At 51.6% G+C, this 21,071-nt stretch overlaps 4 protein-coding genes across 7 annotated transcripts; 2 read left to right on the forward strand and 2 right to left on the reverse strand.

Annotated features, from left to right (window-relative positions):
- Positions 1-1,408: 1,408 nt before the first annotated feature.
- LOC111930426 (prolactin-releasing peptide receptor-like) lies at positions 1,409-2,686 on the reverse strand. The gene has a single exon (XM_023928446.2). It carries the CDS (start codon positions 2,571-2,573, stop codon positions 1,488-1,490), a length of 1,086 nt encoding a protein of 361 aa, XP_023784214.1. The 5' UTR covers positions 2,574-2,686; the 3' UTR covers positions 1,409-1,487.
- A 4,134-nt stretch (positions 2,687-6,820) lies between these two features.
- On the reverse strand, positions 6,821-11,784 carry CCDC32 (coiled-coil domain containing 32). 3 transcript variants are annotated; one of them, XM_086892276.1, is made up of 4 exons: positions 11,466-11,784; positions 11,030-11,267; positions 10,160-10,316; positions 6,821-8,551 (listed from the first exon to the last, which is right to left on the reverse strand). In XM_086892276.1, the coding sequence occupies exons 1-4, from the start codon at positions 11,688-11,690 to the stop codon at positions 8,413-8,415; spliced, it is 759 nt and encodes a 252-aa protein (XP_086748402.1). In that variant the 5' UTR covers positions 11,691-11,784; the 3' UTR covers positions 6,821-8,412. The 3 variants fall into 3 exon arrangements, with proteins under 3 accessions (XP_086748402.1, XP_086748403.1, XP_023784317.1); XM_086892277.1 differs by having other exon boundaries at positions 11,462-11,539; XM_023928549.2 differs by having other exon boundaries at positions 11,362-11,479.
- A 1-nt stretch (position 11,785) lies between these two features.
- Positions 11,786-15,420, forward strand: LOC111945482 (protein-L-isoaspartate(D-aspartate) O-methyltransferase-like). 2 transcript variants are annotated; one of them, XM_023948151.2, is made up of 8 exons: positions 11,786-11,912; positions 12,680-12,784; positions 13,118-13,149; positions 13,592-13,696; positions 13,911-14,031; positions 14,155-14,240; positions 14,379-14,548; positions 14,822-15,420. In XM_023948151.2, the coding sequence occupies exons 1-8, from the start codon at positions 11,798-11,800 to the stop codon at positions 14,832-14,834; spliced, it is 747 nt and encodes a 248-aa protein (XP_023803919.1). In that variant the 5' UTR covers positions 11,786-11,797; the 3' UTR covers positions 14,835-15,420. The 2 variants fall into 2 exon arrangements, with proteins under 2 accessions (XP_023803919.1, XP_086748401.1); XM_086892275.1 differs by lacking the exon at positions 14,822-15,420 and having other exon boundaries at positions 14,379-14,733.
- Positions 15,421-15,752: 332 nt separating this feature from the next.
- RPUSD2 (RNA pseudouridine synthase domain containing 2) lies at positions 15,753-20,500 on the forward strand. Its single transcript, XM_023928387.2, has 3 exons — positions 15,753-16,235; positions 16,712-17,008; positions 17,868-20,500. Exons 1-3 carry the CDS (start codon positions 15,753-15,755, stop codon positions 18,657-18,659), a joined length of 1,572 nt encoding a protein of 523 aa, XP_023784155.2. The 3' UTR covers positions 18,660-20,500.
- The last annotated feature ends 571 nt before the right edge of the window (positions 20,501-21,071 follow it).

The following is a 21,071-nucleotide window of genomic DNA, read 5'->3' on the forward strand; positions in this document are numbered from 1 at the left end:
CTGGGACAGAACTATCCACACCCAAGCTGGCATCTTCCTGGGATGTGACTGAGCTGCAGTCAGGGGTTTCTGGGGTTTGTGGGATTCACATCAATACACACACACAGTCCAAGCTCTTGAAGCCTTTATTACAGGAAGGACAAACAGGGACCTTCTGCCTTGCTTGGCTTCTCCTGGATGAGCAGTCCAGGCCTAGGGAAGCTGCAGGAAGCCGAGGAGGGAGCTGCTGTGTGGGAACACAACAGAGGCCACTGGCACGGCATTGGATGGGTCCCTGCTCTGCTGGTCACCCCACAGAAGATCACAAGTCCTTCTAGGGCCACCATGAGGGCCTCAGCCGGAAGGTGAGTAAGCCTGTGGGTGGGCATACGGGGAGTGGATTAGGGATCCTGTTGGGGTCCAGCCAGCTGTGTTTGCACTGGATGCTCCCAAGTGCCACGGGCAGGTTCCATGCAGGTCTGAGGATGTGTTGCCTGGGGGCTTTGAAGTCCTGTTCTTGGAGAAGTGGGAGGTCACAGCTCTGCCCCGCAGGCAGGCAGGGCAGCTGGGAGCTGCTGTGGCCCTGAGCTGTGGTGCCTATGGGGGTGCTGGTGCCTGTGGGCTGCTCCCAAGGGTTTCTCCTGGGAAATCAAGAGGTTAAAACCTAGATGGGAATTGGGTGTAAGGAGATGCTGCCTTCTGCATGTGCTGCTTGCACAGAGCAGCCTGAGAGGCCACAGAAGCACCTCAGACACTAAGGAGCACTGGCAAGCAAGCCCACCCTTCATCTGGCAGCTTCTGGGATAGAACAGCCTGGTACTGGGACCCCCACCTCCACTGCAGGACCCTAAACGTGGACATCCACCAAGCTAAACTTCCCTGGGAGCAGAATTGGAGACATCATTCCCAGCAAGCTCATCACTAGAGGTCTTTTGAGTCCTGCTTGCCCATGAAGAGCAGTGATGACTCCATGGATGTGCCCAGCTGCCTCTGCAGCTTTGGCTGGAGAATCTGGGATGCCCTGTCAGGTTACGGGGACGGCTCCTCCAGCAGGACAAGCAGGTTATGGAAGTCATTCCCATTCCAAACCAGCCACCTGTTGTCAGCAGCCACATGCTCCCATCTGCACCTGCAGAATGCACATCTCCGAGCCTACATTGTTCCTTCACCAGTAAGCCACAATTTTAAAGGATAAATGCACAGCAATTTCACGGCTCCCCGTGCAAGTCGACCTCTCCCCGTGGCACAAAGTGCTGCCTGTTGCTTAGGAACAATCTGTATCCTACACAATGAAGATGTGCGCTCTCCAAAGGGTTTTTTACACAATGGGTGTTTGCCTTGCTCAGACACTGACCCACCTCCTGCATTAACCATGGGTGAAGTCTTTGTGCTCCAAATGTAGCACTGGACACCTACTACACCCAGCCACGATTTGGGATATAGGGATATGTCCCAGCCATGGTTTGGGATATAGGGCTGTGCAAACCCAATCCCTCAAGGTCCTCCGGCTAAGGTAACCTGGATTGCAAAGCTATCTTGTCCGAGGCCCCGGTGGGAGCGTCTGCCAGGGTGGAGCAGGTGTTGAAGCGGGAAGCCTTGCAGGACATGGTCCTGGAGCTCTGCTTCTTGCGGTAGAAGTAGCTGCTGAGGTGGAACCAGAACTTGTCGTGGAGGGAGGCGTAGATGAAGGGGTTGTAGCAGGCAGAGCTCATGGCGATCAGGTGGCACGAGACCTGGATGACATTGACGTACCTCTTGTCCAGGATGGTGAACTCCTCGTCGATGTCCCGGATGAAGTTGACCACCTGCAGAGGCAGCCAGCAGATGGCAAAGCAGACCACGGAAATGATGAGCACCCGGAAGGTCTTGTGCTTGGTCCTGGTCCACTTGTCCCGGCAGGGATGGGCGGCCCCCGGCACGTTCCTCCTGCGCAGGTGGTGGGTGATGGCACAGAAGGAGATGGACACGGCCAGCAGCGGGAGCATGTAGGAGAGCAGCAGCATCAGGCACGAGTACAGCAGCCGCTCCCTCTCCTCGTGCTTCCAGAACTCCTCGCAGATGATCATGTCGTGGCCGATGGCGTTGAGGTCCAAGTAGTGGGTGTGCAGTGAGGTGGGCACAGAGGCCACGATGGAGAGCAGCCAGATGCAGGCCACGAGGCCGACGCAGGCCCTGCGGCTGATCCGCCTGCGGATCGGGTACGCCACCACCACGTAGCGGTCGATGGCGATGGCCGTGAGGGACAGCACCGACACGAAGACGGTGGCGGCCTGCAGCAGGGTGACAAAGTGGCACATGAACATGCCAAAGAGCCAGCCCCGCTCCTCGAAGGCGTAGGACACGGTGAGAGGGACGCAGGCCAGGCACATGATGAAGTCGGCCACCGCCAGGTTCCCGATCAGGAAGTTGGTGGTGCAGTGCAGCTTCTTGGTCAGGGCGATGAGGAGGATGAGGAAGAGGTTCCCGAGGCACGCCACCGCCACCAGCGTGGCGTAGAGCGGGATGAAGAGCGGCTTCAGCTCCAGGAGCAGGTCCAGGCCGGTGAAGATCAGGGCTGAGCCGTTGTGCCAGGAGTCATTGGGCAGCGGAGCCATGGGAGCCCCTGTGGCCAAAGCAGCTTCTCCACAACTCAAACACAGACGAGCCTGTGAGCTCTGGAGGGGACACAGAAATACATTTTGGTTGAACTTTTGGGCAGAAGGACCTGTCCCCAGAGTCTGGGCCTTTTGCACAGCCCTGTGCTGAGGCACTGGCTAGTTTAAATGACTTGCTTAAGAGTCAAGATGCCCTGTGACAGACACAGAGGAGCTCCAGTATGGAGCAAAGTTGAGAAGCTGGCTGTGAAATAGTCAAGCAGCCAGCACAGATCTGTGGGGAGCTGCCAGCTTGGAGCAGTAGGACCCAGAAATCAGCTCGAGAAACTTCATGGAGGGTGACCTGGGAGATGCACTGATGTAAGGCAGAAAAAAAAGACACGCCTGCATTTCTTGCTTTTTATTTTTCCAGTTAATTCCACCCTGAGCCACCAAGCCCATGCCACCTGGCTGGGCAGGAGCATCCTTTCCATCCCCTGCACTCCTGTGTCTCTCCCACCCCAGCCTGTCCACCCTACCCAATCCCAGCCTGTCCCACTGGGTTCTTTTACCCCTTCGGTTATATCTTCCCCACCCATGGAGCTTTGGCTTCTCCAGTCTTTCCCTGTGGCAGCTGTGATGGGAGGGAGGAAAGGAGGGAATGCCCGGCTCCCTGGGCACCTCCATAAACCCACTCACAGTAGCACAAGTGAATGAGGTAAAATATATTCCAGCAGAAAATGTATGGAAATCAAGAGTTCCCCTCCAGGATCCTCCTTTCAAGCCCCACACTCTCAAAATTATTGTTTGATCTCCCTTATGAGGATCTGGACAGTCTTTTCCCCCCAGTGGAGAGTCAAATCAGCATTAATTAAGAAACCCTTGTAATTAACCGAGGGAGATTGTGGTTTTCTACGTCCCAGCTGCACTCACAGGGTGCACGCTGTGATACCACAGCTCCAGGTCCCCGTGCCCTGCCTGGGGCAGGAACACATCAGGAGATCCATCAGGAAACTCACAGCTGAGGAACCAAAATGCTCATTAACTTACAGAATGAAAATTCTGAAGCTCAATTAAATTCTTTAATTCTGCTTCGTGTACCCACGAGAGTCAAACCAGCCCTTCTGTGCATCGCCAGGCTCCTGCTCCCTCTCCGATGAATGCCGAACCCCGCGGCTCTGGCTGGGGTTTGGGGGGTCCAGGGTGTGGCTGTGGGACCCCCTGTCCCTGTCGGGAGCGCTCTTACCTGCCGAGGAGTCCGGGATGCTCAGGGCTGGGAGCGGCCGGCTGCCCGCCGATGTTCCCGTGAGGATGAGGAGGAGCGTTCCCTTCGCAGGGTGTTCACCGGGAGGCTCCGGCACAGCTGTTCGCCGCCGGCTTTTTGTGGTCTGGGGTTTTTTTTTTTTTGTCTTGCTTTGTCTTTCTTTATTTTTTTTTCCCCCCCCGCTGCCTGAGCCTTTCAGTCCCGGAGGAACAGGACGTTCCCACCCACGGCTCGGTGTTCCAGGTACCCGGGGGGACGCGCACATCCCACCGCCCCGCACCGCAGGTGGAGCCGCATCCCGCCCCCCGGCCCGGCGGGGAGCACCGGGGGGCTGCGGGGAGCCCCTCCCTCGCCCTCGGGGCCGGATCCAGGGACATTCTCCCGGCAGGGAAGGAGGGGAAGGCGCGGAGAGGACGGGGCGGGCGGGCGCAGGGACGGCGCGGAGCTCCCGGGGTCGGCAGCGGCCGCCCCGTCGGGGGTCCCGGTCCGGGGGCGAGGGAAGGGCGGGGGAAAGTGGGGGGAGGGAAGAGTGGGGTGACGGTGCCCCAGCCGTAGGGTGATGGGCACCCAGCCCCGGGGTGCTGGTGGCCCAGCTGGGGGGGCAAGTGTAAGATGGGGTGAGGGTGGTCCAGCCACTGTGAATTGCCCCAAATGAGAAAGGGTACCAGGGCCAGCCTTACTTGAATAAGAGAAAATGATGAATAATGATCATCCACTGGAATTTTTGGGAGATAAGAGGAATGGAAATAGTCAGAGCAGTCACAGGAGTTCTGCAAAATGGAGAGTTTTGGTGCAAGACGGTGATTAATTCATCCCAATCTGATGGAGCCGAGCTGGTTATTAAAGCTGGCTGAGCTGATCCAGAGGAGAATTCTCACCCCTGCCAAATAATCAGCAGGGAGAAAATCATCTTTGTCTCCGTATCAGCGCCTGACAAGAGCTGCTGTTAATTTTAAAGAGCAGAACACTCAGATAAGGAGAGCCAGAGGCTGGCTTGAGAGGAGAGAGGGGCTTTGGAGCCAGCAGTGGGATAATGAGTCCACCCCAAGGCAGTCACAGGCTCCATCCCAGCCCAGATGCGCCATGGCCAGGGTGACCATGGCCAGAACACTGTGAGCTCTTCCCTCTGCACAGGCTTATCCTGGAAAAACCTTCTTTGGCATTATCTTTGCTGGTCCCAGAGCCTGCAGAATAAATCACTCGTACTCCCAGAGTTTGTATTGCCCCACCCCAGGTCCTGGCTCAGGGGTACAAGGATGGGTTTGAAAGCTGCAGTCCACCCTGACGGTCGAGCTGGAGGTGCTGGAGGTCCCTTCCATGGCATCCTGGTGTCCATCCTCCCATCCCACAGAGAATCAGTTTGCTGTCATTTTTATTCTTTTCCATGTCACCAGGATGGATTTTAGAAATAACCAGAGATCCTTGAGACATTGTCAATTCCAAAGGAGGATGGAATATTTAACGACCATAAGCTGAAGGAGGGAGGGTTTAGAGTGGAAATTGGGAAGAAATCCTTCCCTGTGAGCGTGGGGAGGCCCTGGCACAGGGTGCCCAGAGAAGCTCTGGCTGCCCCATCCCTGGAAGTGTCCAAGGCCAGGTTGGATGTTGCTTGGAGCAACCTGGGATAGTGAAAGGGGGTGGAACTGGATGAGCTTTGAGGTCCCTTCCAACCCAAAGTATCCTGGAATTCTGTGATTCTCAGCATCACCACAGGGTGCTGCCAGCTCGTGCTTCTGTGGGATCGATTCCTTTGGTCCAAGCTTGTGGAGAACCACATTTTTTTCCCATTTGGATGGGTGGGAGCCTTTCTTTGCTGCCCAAAGTGCTCTGTTAGCCCTGCCCTCCCCTTGCTCTGACAAGAGAGCAGGTGAATTGTGTTAGATACAATTTTATTTCGCCCCATTTTGAAATGCCAGGCTGGGGCTGCGTCACCACATGGGGTCTCCACTGGCTTCAAAGGGGTACAGAAATGGGTGTTTCACACAGTGAAAAAGGTAAAATATTGTCTTTTAAAGGCACAAAAGGTAGGAGGGCTGCTGTTTCCTGTGTGATTTATCCTGCCTGAAGGTCATTCCCTGGATCTGCACAGGTCTGTGCCTCATGGTCTGGACCTGATGCTGCTAGGCACTGCAGCTGCAGATCTGCCTGTGCCTCTGAGGATGGGCCCTTCCTCTGTCCCTGAGATGTCACTGATGTCTCTTTTGGGTCAAATTATTAAAAACAGGGTGCCCAGGGCAAGGGTAGAGTCTCCAGCCCTGGAGGGATTGAAAAGCTGTCTGGCTGTGGCACTTGGGGACACGGGTGGGCTCAGCTGCGATGATCCCAGAGGGTTTTTCCAGCCTCAACAATTCTCCCTCTGTGGGAGTTATTTCCACACATAGGAAGATTGGTGTTGCTGTAGAAGCAAAAAGTGAGGCTGCTGCTTTTACCAGCAAGAGTTTGTTTGGCAGAGAGGAGCCCAGCAGCCTGCTTTTCCCAAAATAAACCCCAATACTGGGAGTTAAAGCCCTTGCTACTAAAATCATGTGTGGCATCACCAAGTGCAATGACACTGTTCAGACACATCACACTCCTATTCACAGTTTCACTGACTTTGTAATGAAGTTTTAAAGGTTTTTTTTTATGGTGATTTAAGTACAGACCCACCCCAAGTCTATACTCTTGGTTATAACTTAATTATATATGTTTATGTAACTATATTTATTATATATAGGAGGAAAAAAAAGTTAACTCTACATAAGGGATTAATTTAAGTAAATTATTTCTCAATCTTTGCAATTATCAGTTGGAGGCCCCAACTGTTTCCATAGAGCAGGTCAGAGAATCTTGGAATGATTATTATTTTTACAAGTGAAATGGTAAGAGCTGTTCCCTCAGGTCCCTTCTCCAAAGGAAATGGTTGGTGATGTGGATGTGGAATTATTCCAGCACAGTTTTTTGGGTACATTTCTTCCTCAAATATGTTTAAGAACAGATAATATAATATAAAGCATTGTCATAGTGCTTGCTACCAGTAAGAAGAATTTTATTGATTGGGAAATAGGCTGGGGACAGAGAAATTGCTGCTTTCTCTCTCTGCACAAACCATTTCTGGGAACATCTCAGTTCTGCATCTTTGTCACAGCTTTGTTACATCAGGTGAGGGAGATCTGCACAAAGACATAGATTTAATATAATAAAGGACAGTTAAAGGATAAATTAAAGGGGACATTTAATGACCAAACCAGCAAGACACAAGGCTTGTGAGTTGTGCATCGCTGGCACTCTGATGATTCACCCATTTCTCAAGGTTTAAAACACAAGGGACTGTTTTAATGGAGAATTCTGAGCGTGACTTTTTTGGGAGGTGAGCCTGGGGTGGGATTTACATCAGGAAAGCTGATGGTGGGAACAACCTCCGAGTTGTGACAGAGTGACTGAGAGAGCAGTGCCTTGATTTGGGTACAGAAACAGGAAACTGGGAAGCTCCAGCAAGAATTTACTCCTAAAAAAGTATTTTCAAACAGATACATAAACAAACACTGTATGAATCCAGCGTGGATTAACTCCTAGAACCACAATTTCCCCTAAGGAGCTCTGACAGACTGTGCTGCTTCCCTCTACCGACCTCCAGTGTTGGTGCCGAGGCAGAACACACAGATCAGCAAAAAAACAGCACAAAAATCACAGATTTTTGGATTAGTAAAAGAGAATAACCCTTTGAAGAGTTAAGCAGGGTGAAAAAAACAATTAAATACTAAATACATTTCAAGTCAGAGACTTCTGTTCAATTCTGTGATGGAAAGAAGTTGTTTGTCCCTGGCTACTCCTCTTGGTTTCCCAATACAGAATCTCATCTGGTCTTTTTCTGGAGAGGCTGAAGGAATAAAGAACAGGCACAAAATGACCAACAAGAAGAAAAATACTCCCCCAACAGTCTATTATAGAGAGTTTGGGCAATAAAGTGGGATACTAGAGGGTACATTACAGAGAGGAATGTGAAATAGCTACAATGTCAATGACACCATCAATTTATTGACTGCAGTGAGAGCTTTGGGGTCCCAAATTCACAGAGGTGAGAAATATCCATCTTCTTCCTGGCACAGCTTGGGGCCAAGTCAGCCTGAAACACTGAAGATCTGGAGAAAACACCGAAGTGGATTTGGCAGGAGAGGAAAAAAATGCCCAACTGAGCAATGGAAAGGTAAAACACAGGAAGAAAGTGATTCAGTGGTTTCTCTGCTCTGTTCTAGACCGTGATGTTTTCTGGTGCTTCTCAACAACTGCTTTTGTTGTTGTTGTTGTTTAATGTGTCTCCTCATGGATTCCAAACAATCCACATCCAGGCTGGAACGATGAGGTGGCTGCAGGCTGGAGAAGATGGTGAGGTTTCGGTTCAGCCGTGTCACAGGCATTCCCTCTCGTCCCTACCAGTGCCATCGCTGTCTCCAGAGCTCCAGGGCTGGAACTTGGTGAGTTGGGGGTTCTTTCTTTTAAAAATTACTTTTTCAATTACTGATAATTTGCTCTGTGCCCCCCCTTCCTGCTATTCCTATGGCTGGGTACATCTTCCAGGGGGCTGGGACGAGAGGCAGCCCCGGGCAGGGCTGGGGGCTCTCACTGCTCCGCAGCCAGAGGCTCCTCCTCGGCCTCCGGCTTCTCCGGCTGTGATTCCGGCGGGATGAGGCACTGCACCTCCTCGGAGCTGATGGCCACTTTGTCAGGCTGCAGCCAGCGCTTCAGGTGCTCCAGCGTGCTGGGGACAGCAAAGGGACACCGTGAGACCGGGGAGTGACAGAGCCACACAGGAACACAGAGGAGAAGCGAAAGGAAAAACCTCCACGGGCATTTCCTGCCCCTCTGTGGGTATTGCTGCTCCCACAGGTGAGGTCTGGCGTGGGATGGATCCTTGTGCCAGAGGGACAAGCAGAATCTGTCATTCTACAAAGCCACCCCCTGCAGGTGGGCCTTTGAAACCGTGCTTAGAACACGTTTTATGCTCTGATTTCTCTCAGTGTAAAGGACCTGCATAGGATCCCTTTTAGCCTTTACACACCTGAAGTCCTCTTCTGTCTCTGTAGCCAAAGACTCCAACTCAATCAGACAGAGGGCAGAGTTACATGGGATATTGGGAAGGATTTCTTCCCTGTGAGGTTGCTGAGGCCCTGGCACGGGTTGCCCAGAGAAGCTGTGGCTGTTCCATCCTTGGAAATGTTCAAAGCCAGGCTGATTGGGTTTGGAGCAACCTGGGATAGTGGAAGGTGTCCCTATCCAGGGCAGGTGGGTGGAACTGGATGAGCTTTAAGGTCCCTTCCAACCAAAACCAATCTATGATTCCAGGAGTTTCCAGCCTTCTGGGCTGGAAGTAAAAAACCTCTTGTTCAAACAAACCAAACCCCTGACTGCCTCTTTGTGATGAAGATCAGGAAATATTTTTGGGAAAAAAAAATCAGGAAAAGTATCTCAAAATGTGTGAGCATTAATAGCACTGGAAGGTTAAAAAAACCTATATAACCCTAACTGTATAACATCATAATTCGATGCACTTAAAAATTAAGGCTTGTTTAATTACATCAGTGGGTGAGACTCAAAACTTCAGCACCATTCAGGAGTGACCTCTAACTTCACAGTCAAGTTCTAGGGACTGAAATCCTTTCTTGGATAACATCCTCACCCTTTAAAAACAGCAGAAAGAGCACATAAAAGTTTGGTTTTAAATACAAATCGCATTGAAGTTAACTGGAGACCAAAGAAATCATCTGAAACCTCCTTATAAACAAGGGATTATTTTTCATGGTTCTGGCTTAAGTAGATTTCCTTCAAGGGAGAGAAATAATCTTGTTGTCATCCAGAAGCAATCATGGAAAATGTCAGCTGAGAAATGAGGAATTTGGAGAGCATTCCATTTGATTGGGAATGGGAGATTGCTTAGGAAAAGGGCTCCCATCTTACTTCTGGCATCTTCTGTGTGAGGGCAACGGGGGAGAGAGCAGAAGCAAGAGAGGCAGGGAAGGGAAATCTCATCCCAGGATTGGCACCATCTGAGACACACCAGGCATTCCCTCCTCTGCTTCATCCCTTCCCTACCCCACGTGTGAGGAGGGAAATCATTGAGCAGGTCCCAGCTGCTTCCGTGCAGTCTGAAGGGTGCAAAGATCAGAAAGGAGCACTGGAAGCTCAAACCCTACATGCTCTGTGTTCCCTCTAGCACAACCCCAATGGGCATTCCCAGAATGCTGCAGGAATCCCATGGCAGCCTCTCCGAGCTGCAGGGAGGTGGTGTTTCTGTGTAATGTCCTGACAAAACCTTCTTCTAGTTTTTAAGAGGTAAGTGGTGACCCCTTCCCGCTGACTCGCTCGTTACCTCTCGTCAGCATCATGGCCCTCGACGTAACATTCTGCCTCAAACTTCTCCTGCAGGAACCTGTCCCAGCATTCCTTCTTGGCCTGGGACAGCGTGCGCAGCATGTCCTTGGAGGTCACCTCCTGGGACAGGCCTTTGATCCTCATCAGTCTTCTCTCTGTGAGGAGAACAGGGGGTTTTGTTATCTTGGTTATGTTTTTTTCTTCTGGAAGGAGAGAAGGATCTGGGCTTCTATATCAAAAAGTAAGTAAAATTAACTTTTTGAGACTAATTTCTATTTTGAAAGCAATTTTCCCCTCTGTATTTCAAGCCTGCGTGGCTCTCTTTCCTTCATATACAGAAGATGATGTTTTTCAGGTGATGCTTCTGAAGGAAATAAGGTTTGTGCAATCAGCCAACTCTGCCCATTTGGGGTTTTAATAACTTTCACACTTACTGCTCAGTTTCCATGAAATCACACAGGAGGGCACAGATCTCACAGGCACTGAATTCCCACAATTTCCATGCAAATTGGAATATAAATCACTCTCATTGCATTACTCGGTGCGCTGTGAAACAGCAACGAAGGCACGATGAAAGTTCTGGCAGAAATAAAAGCTTAAAAAGCCTCTTCTGCCACCTGCTCTGTTGCTGATTGCAGCCTCCCACTTATTGTGGAGGGTAAAAAAACCAACTTTTTTCAGCTTTTATTTGATAAAAAGTTCCTTTCTGCAGCAGAGATGAAGAAGCTCTGACTGAGCTTCACCTTTCCACTACCGCACTTGAGGAAAACTCAGATTCTGTGTGAAATAGCTGGGAGACTCTTTGACCACCGCAGTGGCACGGCACAAACAGAGCTGTCAGCAGGTACCTCAGCCCTCAGACACTCACCCAGGGATGCTAAATACACCTCGGAGTCGTTCAGGGGTGCCCAGGGCTTCGGGGCAGGTTGGGAAGAGCCGCCCGATCCGCCGCCCTCGGCGTAGGAATCCATGAAGGAGTCTGTGAAGGCATCGCCGGCGTCCTTCTGCTCGGGATGTGGCAGACAGGAGCAGATCTCAGCCCACAGGTCCTCGCTGGACCTGGTCACCGCGGAGTCCACGCTCTCGATCATCCTCATCGTGGGATCCTGCGGTGGGGGGAATAAACGCTCATTACCCAGCCCATCCGCCCGCCCAGGCCTCCGCCACCTCCCGCCCTCTGCCCAAGTCACGCCAGCGGACATTCCAGGGAATTCTCATCCCAGCGGGAAGCCCGGCCGCTCCCCGGGGAGCGCTGTCCCCGCTGCTGCCCGTGGGGCGGAGGGGCCGCCCGCTCCCGCACCCACCGCCCCGCGCTCCGGGCACCGCGGCAGCTCCGCCCGCGCCTCTCCGGACCCGGCCCGGCCAATCACCGGCGCCATCGGCTCCGGCTCTGACCAATCACGGCGCTCCGCCGGTGGATCGAGGGCGCCCATTGGTCCGCAGGGTGGGAGACGCTGACGCCGCCGCGCCGCCATGTTGGCAGAGGGCGGAAGTAGTCCCGGGCGGCGCAGGCGAGTGCGGTGTGACATCCTTGAGCCTCTGTCACACCTGCCGTGGTTTAACGAGGGCGGGACACGGGGAGCTCTGCCCTGGCTCTGAACCCGCTCTCTCCGCAGGCCGCTGCCGTGTCCGTGGGATGAGCCAGCTGCCGTCCGGCGCCGTGCTGGCACTCATGGGGCTGCTGTTCGCCAGGACCATGGCCTGGACATCCAGCGGGAAAACGCACGCGGAGCTGGTCAACAACCTCTACAGTGAGTGCCGGCAGCATCCGCTGGAATGGCAGTGAACGGATATTTAATGTCTGTGCGTGGATATTTAGTGTCACACCGTGTGACACCGCTCACTCGGAAGGGTTGGGGTTAATGTTCCTGAATTTCGGCATTTGTCCCAGCCTGAACTCGTCCTATTTATAGATGGAAACAAGGAGTTATGCCAGCAGGGGCAGGAAAGCCTCTTCACACCTTCCTTCCCTGTCTCTGGAAGTGCGTGGCGCCCTTTAAAGTGCTGCAGCTCGGTGTTCCGAGCCCGGGGGTGCAGCTGAGCGCCCCGGACATCCGTGCCCAGGGGCTGGAATGGTGCCCGGTGCTCAGGACAGCGGGCTGGAACACACATAAAAATAGCTGTAAACTTGCCCAGAATTCCCGCAGAAAGGTGTGAAGGGATGTTGGATGCCTCTGCAGTCATGGCCCTTGAGTTCACTGCTGAAACCTGAAGCGGGGTCTGTGTTTCCTGCCGTGGAAAGTGACTCCATTTCCCTCCCGTTACACTTGGAAGTGGCAGAGCTGATGTGGATGCAGGTGGCCACCCTCTGGAGATGGGCCACGCTGGTGGCTGGGCCCCTAGTGGGAATGGGAAAGGATGTCCGTCCATCAGCGTTTGCTTTGCTGTCTCGCTCAGATCCCTCATTAATTCCCCCAGATCCATGAACTCCCTGAAGTGTGCTTCCCCTTTCAAATCTCTTCTTCCTGGAATGCTGAAGATTTCAGTCCTGCCCGTCTCTCTTTTCCCTCTTTCCCAGAAAAAGGGATCATTAAGTCTCAGCGAGTTTTCGATGTGCTGTTGGCTACGGACAGAGGTCACTACATCAAGTATTTCCCATACATGGATTCTCCTCAATCCATCGGTGAGTCACCTCTGTCAAAGCATCTGCTGTCAGCAGGGAACAAGGTGCCTTGGCAGGTGCTCCATGGTTTAGTTGTAGAATTCCTGTCCCTGGAAGTGTCCAGTTCCAGGCTGGATGGGCCTTGGAGCAGCCTAGTGTAAGGGAAGGTGTCCCCACCCATGGCAGGGACAGGGACTGGATGAGCTCTAAGGTCCCTTCCAACCCAAATCATCCTGTGATTCTGAGACAGGAGACAAGTGTTTTCCTATTTTTAGGGGAAGGTGGGGGAGAATTAAGGACTGTTCCCATTGGGAATTTTATATCAAATAACTTGTGTCACCTGTTTCCTTTTAGGCTACAAGGCTACCATCAGCGCCCCACACATGGTAAGGTGAAAACGCCTCACTTTCAACAGAAATGGAGGGAATGGTTTATTTCTCTTTTTGTATTTAATTTTCCTTCAAGTAAAAAACTGAAACACCCCATGGACGTTATTATCCTGCTTGTTTCTTTAGGGATTTTCCTTTTTAAGAGGAATTTCCCCTGTACTCTTTCAGTTGCTTTAGAAGTGTGCTTAGATGGGAATTCCATGTTGTCCCTTTTTTTACATGAGACCTTTTTTTCTGCTGTTTCACATCTAATTCCTGAGCCTCTGCCTAAATGATGTCCTGCAAAAGATCTTTCAGGTCTGACACTTGAATTTTGCTCTGGAAGTGTCAGGCATGAGGCCAGGCGTGCTGTGATTAAATCAGAAAGCAAGGAGAAGTGTTGGAAGAGGAGACTAACCCCAGGATGTTTCCCACTTCCTTGTCCTGGGTGTCCCTGCAGCACGCCCACGCGCTGGAGCTGCTCAAGGATCAGCTGGTGGAAGGTGCCAAGGCGCTGGATGTGGGATCTGGGAGCGGATACCTGACCGCGTGCTTCGCCAGGATGGTGAGTGATGGCACTCTATTCCCAGCCTGGAAAGCACATCCCTGATTAGCTGATATAACTGGGACTACTCAGCTTTAAAACCAAGGAAGGCACAGTGCTTGCACCTCCTCTTCAGAACCTCTGGAGTTTCTTCCTAGGAATTCCCCAATTCCCACTGAAACCTGTCCTGTCTCTTCCATAAGGGAAGCATCAGGTGTTTGACTGTTCTTTCCAGATTGGCCCGACAGGAAAAGCTGTGGGTGTGGAGCACATCAAGGAGCTGGTGCACGAATCCATCCGGAACGTCCAAGAGGATGATCCGGCGCTGCTCAGCTCCGGCCGTGTGAAGCTTGTGGGTGAGCTCCCTGCAATCCCAGGGTTTTTCCCTTGCCTCTGCTCCGCCAAGTCCTTCCAGTCTGTGATGATGCTTTGAGTTGTTACGGCAACCAAAGTCCTCTCTGCGTGTTTTCTCTCTGTAGTTGGAGACGGCAGGCAGGGATATCCCGAGGAGGCTCCTTACGATGCGATCCATGTGGGAGCGGCCGCAGCCACCGTCCCCAGAGAGGTAAGAGTGGCCGTGCTGAGAGAAAATGAGGGAACCGCTGGGATCTTCTTTTCTGTCATGACCTTCACAGCGCTGCTCATTCCCACTGTCTGTGTGGGGCTTTTTGCCTCTGCTGACTGGGATTTCTCCGTGCTGCAGCTGCTGAAGGAGCTGAAGCCGGGCGGGCGGTTGATCGTGCCCGTGGGGCCCGAGGGAGCAAACCAGGTGCTGATGCAGTATGACAAGACCAGTGATGGGCACATCGTCGAGACCCAGCTCATGGGCGTCATCTACGTCCCTCTCACAGACAAGGAAAAGCAGTGGCCTCGGTAAAATCTGCTCTTCCCTGAGGAACACTCCCTCCTCTTCCTCTGAGCTTGCTTTCCTTGGCTTTGCTGACCGAGTCCTGGATCCCTGGTGGATGCCATTTGTGGGGAAAAAAAAGGAGAGAACAGCTTGGCAAAGCAGGGAGTATCTTCTGTTTGAGAGAGCTTGCAGAGTTTTATTTCCTCTTTTTCTGGAGCCTGTGTGTGTTTTTAAATTCCACGTGATGCTGGCACAGAACTGAGGGAGTAGTAACTGTTGGTTTTCCTTTGCCTCAGGGATGACCTCTGACACATGGATGGATATCTCTAAAGCCACCTCAGAAAGCTCATGAGAGGGACTTAGGCCTGTAGATGGTCGGTATGGTTTTGCTTTTTAATGGAAATTTCATCAATGGATAAAGGGAAACCTTGCTTCAGAGGAGCTCGTTCTGGAGGAATGGAGAACAGGGACAAGACCAGGGGAGGCTCTTGGAGGCCGTGGCAGCTTCCAGGGAGTGGATCCAGACAGCTCCAGCTATCCTCTCTGATAAACTCTAGATAACATCAGTTCACAGAGAATTCTGAAAGCAGACAGGGATACCTAAAGCTTCACTAAAACCACTTTAATATCGACTACTCTGCCTAATGCTTGGCAAAAATAAGTCGCAATTAGTGTCTCGGAGCAGCAATATACCCTGATTTGTCAATGTTTTTAAACATGGGAGCGTGTCCTCTCCTGCCTGCACCAACTAATTTAATCATGGGCAGCAGCACTGGATTTTAATGTTATGGAAGATGCTCGTCTCTTGGAGTGTTTTTTCTGTTTGGAGTTTTGGAAAACGATCATTTCTGGACTTTTCCCTCTTTGGGATTATAAAAAATGTTCATTTCTTGGCTGTTCTGATTTGGGTTATTGAGAAATGCTCGTGTTTCGGCTTTTCTCTGACGTGTCCCTGCCGCAGGCGGTGATTGAGGAGGTTCACATGGGGCAGGCGGGCTGCGGTGGGGCTCGAGGGTCATTTGTGGAGCAGCTCTGAGCGGGGAAACTGCTGGGAGGTAAATAAAGAAAAGCACTCCCGCTCGTCCATCGCCTCCGCCTCCTCTCGCTCCCTCACGACCCGGAGTGTGGGGGGGAAAGGCTCCCGGGTGTCCCCGAGACAGGGGCACCGGGGGCGTGGCCTGGCGCTGCCGGCCCGCGCTGATTGGCCGCGCCGCCCGGCGTAGCGCGATGCGTCACGGCGTGCGGCGCGCGGCGTGGCTGGCGTGTGTGCGCGCGGCGGGATTCGGGGTCCGGCCGCCGCCGCCGCCCCGCGGGGACATGGCCGAGCCGGGACCCGGCCCCAGCCGAGCCCGGGAGGCGGAGCCGGACCCCGCCGGCAAGGAGGAGGCGGCGCCGGCCCCCAAGAAGCGGCGGCTGGCGGGCGGCGAGCGGTACGTGCCGCCGCCGCGGAAGCTGAACGCCGGCGTGAGCTTCGGCGCCGAGCACTTTGCCGAGACCTCGTACTACTTCGAGGGCGGCCTGCGCAAGGTGCGGCCCTACTACTTCGACTTCCGCACCTACTGCAAGGGGCGCTGGGTGGGCCGCAGCCTCCTGCACGTCTTCGGCACCGAGTTCCGAGCGCAGCCCCTCGCCTATTACCGCGCTGCCGCCCGTGCCGGCCGCCTGCGCCTCAACGAGGAGCCCGTGCGCGACCTGGGCATCGTGCTCAAGGTGGGCGGGCCCGGGGTGGGCGCTCCCGGGGGGGGATCGTGGGCTGGTGGCAGAGCCCGGCCTGCTCCAAGCCGTGAGCATCACACCATGAGCTGCGTGGTCAGATAACACAGGGCCAGGAGTTGGGTTCGATAATCCTGGTGGGTTCCTTACTAGTCGGCGGATTCTACGATTCTGTGCACCCTGTGGAGGGGTTGAAGGGGAAATCGGGGCTTCCTGGAAGTCCCTGCCCCGCTGGATTCGGGAATGTGTGGATCCTACAGCTCCCCAGGTGCCGTACGGCTTCCTTGGCCCTTGGGAACGGGAATACCCGATGGGCAAGTTATCGGATTTACATGGTGACACACACACTTACTGCTTAAATCCGAGGTCTCAGGAGAAAGGGGCTTTAATTCTTCTCCCACAATATTACGTCCCTGTTGTTCGTGGGTGGTTGCACAAGCTGGATTCAGGCTAATTGTCCATATCCCTTTCAGAACAACGACTTCCTCAGGAACACGGTTCATCGGCACGAGCCGCCAGTCACTGCCCAGCCCATCCGTATCCTGGCAGAGGATGAGGAGGTGGTGGTGGTGGACAAGCCTTCGTCCCTGCCCGTCCACCCCTGCGGAAGGTTCCGGCACAACACCGTCATCTTCATCCTGGGCAAGGAGCACGGCCTGCGGGAGCTGCACACTCTGCACCGCCTGGACCGCATGACCTCGGGCGTGCTCATGTTCGCCAAGACCGCAGCCGTGTCCAAGCGCATCGACGAGCAGGTCCGGCAGAGGCAGGTGAGGGCTGGGAGCCGCTGCTGCTGTGCTGTCCTGGAGGAGCTGTGCTCCAAAGTCAGCCAGAGTTGGTGTCTAGATGAGCTCAAGTTCCCCAGACAACTCATGGTCACGTCGCTGTTCTTAACTGTTGGTGCTTCCCATCCCTAAGAGGCTAAAGACGGAGTAAAAATTGAGTTTGGTAATACTGGGTTGGAAGGGAGCTCCTAAAAAAAGTTAATTGAATTTGGTGATATTAGTGTGATGATATTAGATTGAAAAACCTAAAAATTTAGCTGCTTTTGCTGATATCGGATTGGAAGGGATCACCTAAAAATTTTGTTCAATGTGGTGATTTAATTTAATTTGGTGGTATTGGACTAAAAACAATCACCTCCAAATTTAATTGAATTTGGGTAATATTGAACTGAAAAGGGTCTCCTAAAACTTTTAATTTATTTTGGTAATTTTAGGTTGAAAGTGATCTAAAAATTTTAATTATTTTGGGAATATTAGGTTGGAGGGGATCTTCTTCCCTAAAGGATTAGGATTATCCCACGGGACTGTGCAAATTTACTGGGATCATGTAAACCCAGGATTAGCTTCAGGGCTGTAAACCAAAGGTTACAGAGAGATGGCTCCTGAATTTAATAGGAGGCAAATAGGGCAGGTCTTTCTGTTCCTGATTTCCCAAATAGCTGGGGAAAATGCAAGGGGAAATTCAGCTTTAAGTAGCTGATTTAATTTTTTTCCCTTTCCTGTTGTAATAAAATGCCACCTTTGGATGTATTTTATTGAGGGGAGAGGGAGGAGGAGGAAGGCTGGAGCTTGGGTGTGTTTTCCACTGTGTTTCCTGAGCCTTCCTCTTTGTGTCTCCTGGCAGCTGGAGAAGGAATACGTCTGCCGGGTGGTGGGGGAGTTCCCAGAGCACGAGGTGGTCTGTGAGGAGCCCATCCTGGTGGTATCCTACAAGGTGGGCGTGTGCCGCGTGGATCCCAAGGGGAAGCCTTGCCAAACCCTCTTCCAGAGGCTCAGCTACAACGGCAGCAGCAGCGTGGTGAGGTGCCTGCCGCGCACGGGCCGCACGCACCAGATCCGCGTCCACCTGCAGTTCCTGGGCCACCCCATTGTCAATGATCCCATCTACAACATGGAGGCCTGGGGCCCGGACAGGGGCAAGGGCGGGAAGATCGGGAAGACGGATGAGGAACTCCTGAAGGCTCTGGTAGAGGAGCATCGTTCCAAACAGAGCCTGGAGGTCCTCGGTATTGGGGAGGAGGACTTGAACTCCGGTGGTGAAAGTAAAGACTGTGGGAATTCAGGTGACTGCACAAAGTCTGCTGAGGCTTATCCTATAAATGGGAGTTCCTGCCCTGCTGAGGACGAGAAGGATCCCGAGAGGGATGACGCAGCAGCTTGCCCACTGAACTCTGATATAAACCTGGAAATGCTTGATAAAGACAAAGAGCTGAGTTTGTGTGGGAATCAGGATGGGCAAACGGGGGAGAAGGGTTGGGAAGAGAAGGACCCTTTGTGTGTGGAGTGCAGGACGAGCAGGCGGGACCCGTCTCCCAAGGAGCTGGTGATGTTCCTGCACGCCCTGCGCTACAAGGGCACGGACTTTGAGTACTGCTCCAGCATGCCCGAGTGGGCCATGGAGGACTGGGAGGAATGACCAGGATACCTGGCACCTGTGGACACTGCTGGCCGGGACAGTGGCGTGCAAAGACCAAAATTGACTTTTCATTGTGGTTGAGGTGAACAAAGTGTGCTTTGAGCTGGGATGGGAGGGATCAGTGGGGCTGGAGAACTGTCCTGCTTCGCACAGATGCTGCAAAAAGTGAGCAGGGAAACAAGGCTAAAACAGGAGCTTTATGTTGCCCTTCAGTGAACCAGCACTTGAGGGCAACAAGGACCAAACTCTGCTCAGCACAGGCAACTTTGCCTTCACCTCAATGGATTCTGAATCAATTATCCACATGGATAATGAAGCACATGCACAAAAAGAGTCAAAAACTGATTTTTCTTCCAGCCTGCTGTGTTCTTGTGTCTTACAGTAAGAGTTGCTGGATGTCATGTCATAAAAAACCCTGTTTTTACTGTGTTTTATTGTCAGATTGATTTCAAAACTACAAGATTACTCCTGAAAACACTGTGAGGTAAAACCAGAACACTGTGATCTGTTTTGTGCCTGCTGTTTGTCAGCAAGATCCACTTGCCTTTGAAATTTTCAACATTCATTCAAATAATTACTTAAGTTAGTAGTTCTGAGTGCAGGTATTGGGGCTGGTTTTGGAGGTACTGTTCCCCAGGTTTTGTCTCAAAGAGATTTTTTAATACCACTTCAGTATGACAATCAGCTTTCAAGAAAAACGTAAGCAGTTTTGTGAAGCAGAAGACTTTAAAAAATAATATTGAATGATAAATACAACCATAGTTCTTATTTTTGTCAGTGTTTACACAGTTGATTCTTGGCTTCTGGGCAGGTTTTTATATTAATTTTGGAGATCTCAGGCTGGCCAGCCCACCAGAATTAGTACCTTCCTCCTGAAATCACTTGATGATGTCACCAGGGTCAGGACAATAAACCATTGCATGTTTCCAGCAGCCCAAAGGAGCCAAGTGATGTCTTTTTCTCCTGGATTATCCAGCTGATATTGAGTATTTCCATAAAAATTCACTCAGGGGTTTGAGCTTTGCTCTTCCACATCCTGCAAGTGGTTTCATTGTTCTAATTTAATTCCAGATATTTGGAGAGATGATGCTAAAGATCAGTGTTATCCAAACTTTTGATTTTGGAATATACCTTTCATGGAAATAAATGGAACCTGGGCACCTTCACTGTATCAAAAAGGGTGGGGAAAGGGGGTAGATTTCGGGATGGAATTTAAATTAGATTTTGATGTGACCCATGTTACGCTGGGAGGTTTTTTGGTAAAAAATTTGTTACAAAAAAAATGGCTCTGTTGGGGATTTTCTTGATTGAGACTGGGGCCTAAGGGCCTGATGAGGAACTTCAGCTCAGTACTGCTTTTTTCCCCTTTTCCTGGAATAATGGCTGCAGTTGGCAACTTAATTTCCTGGTCAAGAACCCCCTGGGCTTCTGTTTCCAAGATTGAGCAATGAAAATCTAGGATTTATTTCACAAGGATCCTACCTCTAGTTGCATTTAATTTAATTTAAGGTTAAAACAGTGTTTGATGTTTTGTTAGCTGGGAAAATATTGCTCTTTTACATGCCCTGTGATAAATTCCCATCTGAGATTGGGTCTGAGGTAAATACAGGGTCCTGGTTGTGGGCATAAATTTTTCTATACAAAGTGTAGGTCCTGGAAGAATTCCTTTCTTTAGTACACCTTTACCTGGACACATCTTGACTGTGCTGGGTTAGGTTTGGACTTGATCTTGAAGATCTTTTCCATCCTAGATGATCCTATAATTCTGTCTTTATCAGGAGAATGTTTATCTCACTATGCTAAAGAACTTTTCCACACAAATAAACCCTCCTGGCAAACTTCCTGTGCCTTGGCCTCTCCTTGTGCATGACTGACTGGAATTAGCCCCTGAACACTCACCTTCCACACAGTAATTGGTGTCCCATTGTGTTTTAACCCATATACTGTGGTTGGGAACCTTTTGTGAGGCTGCACCATTGTGATCTGGCCACTCTCTGCCCAGGATTTGGTATGATCTAATTTCCAGAAGGATTTAAGTGGCAGTGTGTGCAGGGAGGCCTCAGAGCTGTCACAGAAGAAGTGGGAGATGTCACTTCCCCTGGAAGCTCTGCATTTCATTAAATTCTACTCTTAATTCCATTCTAATTCAATTTTTTATTTTTTTTAAGTGAACCATGGATGGCTTAGGCAGAGAGGAAAAATTTTCCTGTATCTTGTCAATACACTCATTTCTCCTTTTTAAATTGCCATAACTTCATGGAACACAAAGCCAAGTGCTCTAATTACTTATCTGAAGAGAACTTGATGTAATTTTTCAGTGAGGGGCTTAAAGCCCATCCAGTCCCACCCCCCTGCCATGGGCAGGGACACCTGCTAGACCAGGTTGCTCCAAGCCCTCTCCAAACTGGCCTT

Source organism: Cyanistes caeruleus, chromosome 6 (genome assembly GCF_971803275.1).
Source record: "Cyanistes caeruleus chromosome 6, bCyaCae1.hap1.1, whole genome shotgun sequence".
Taxonomy (NCBI): domain Eukaryota; kingdom Metazoa; phylum Chordata; class Aves; order Passeriformes; family Paridae; genus Cyanistes; species Cyanistes caeruleus.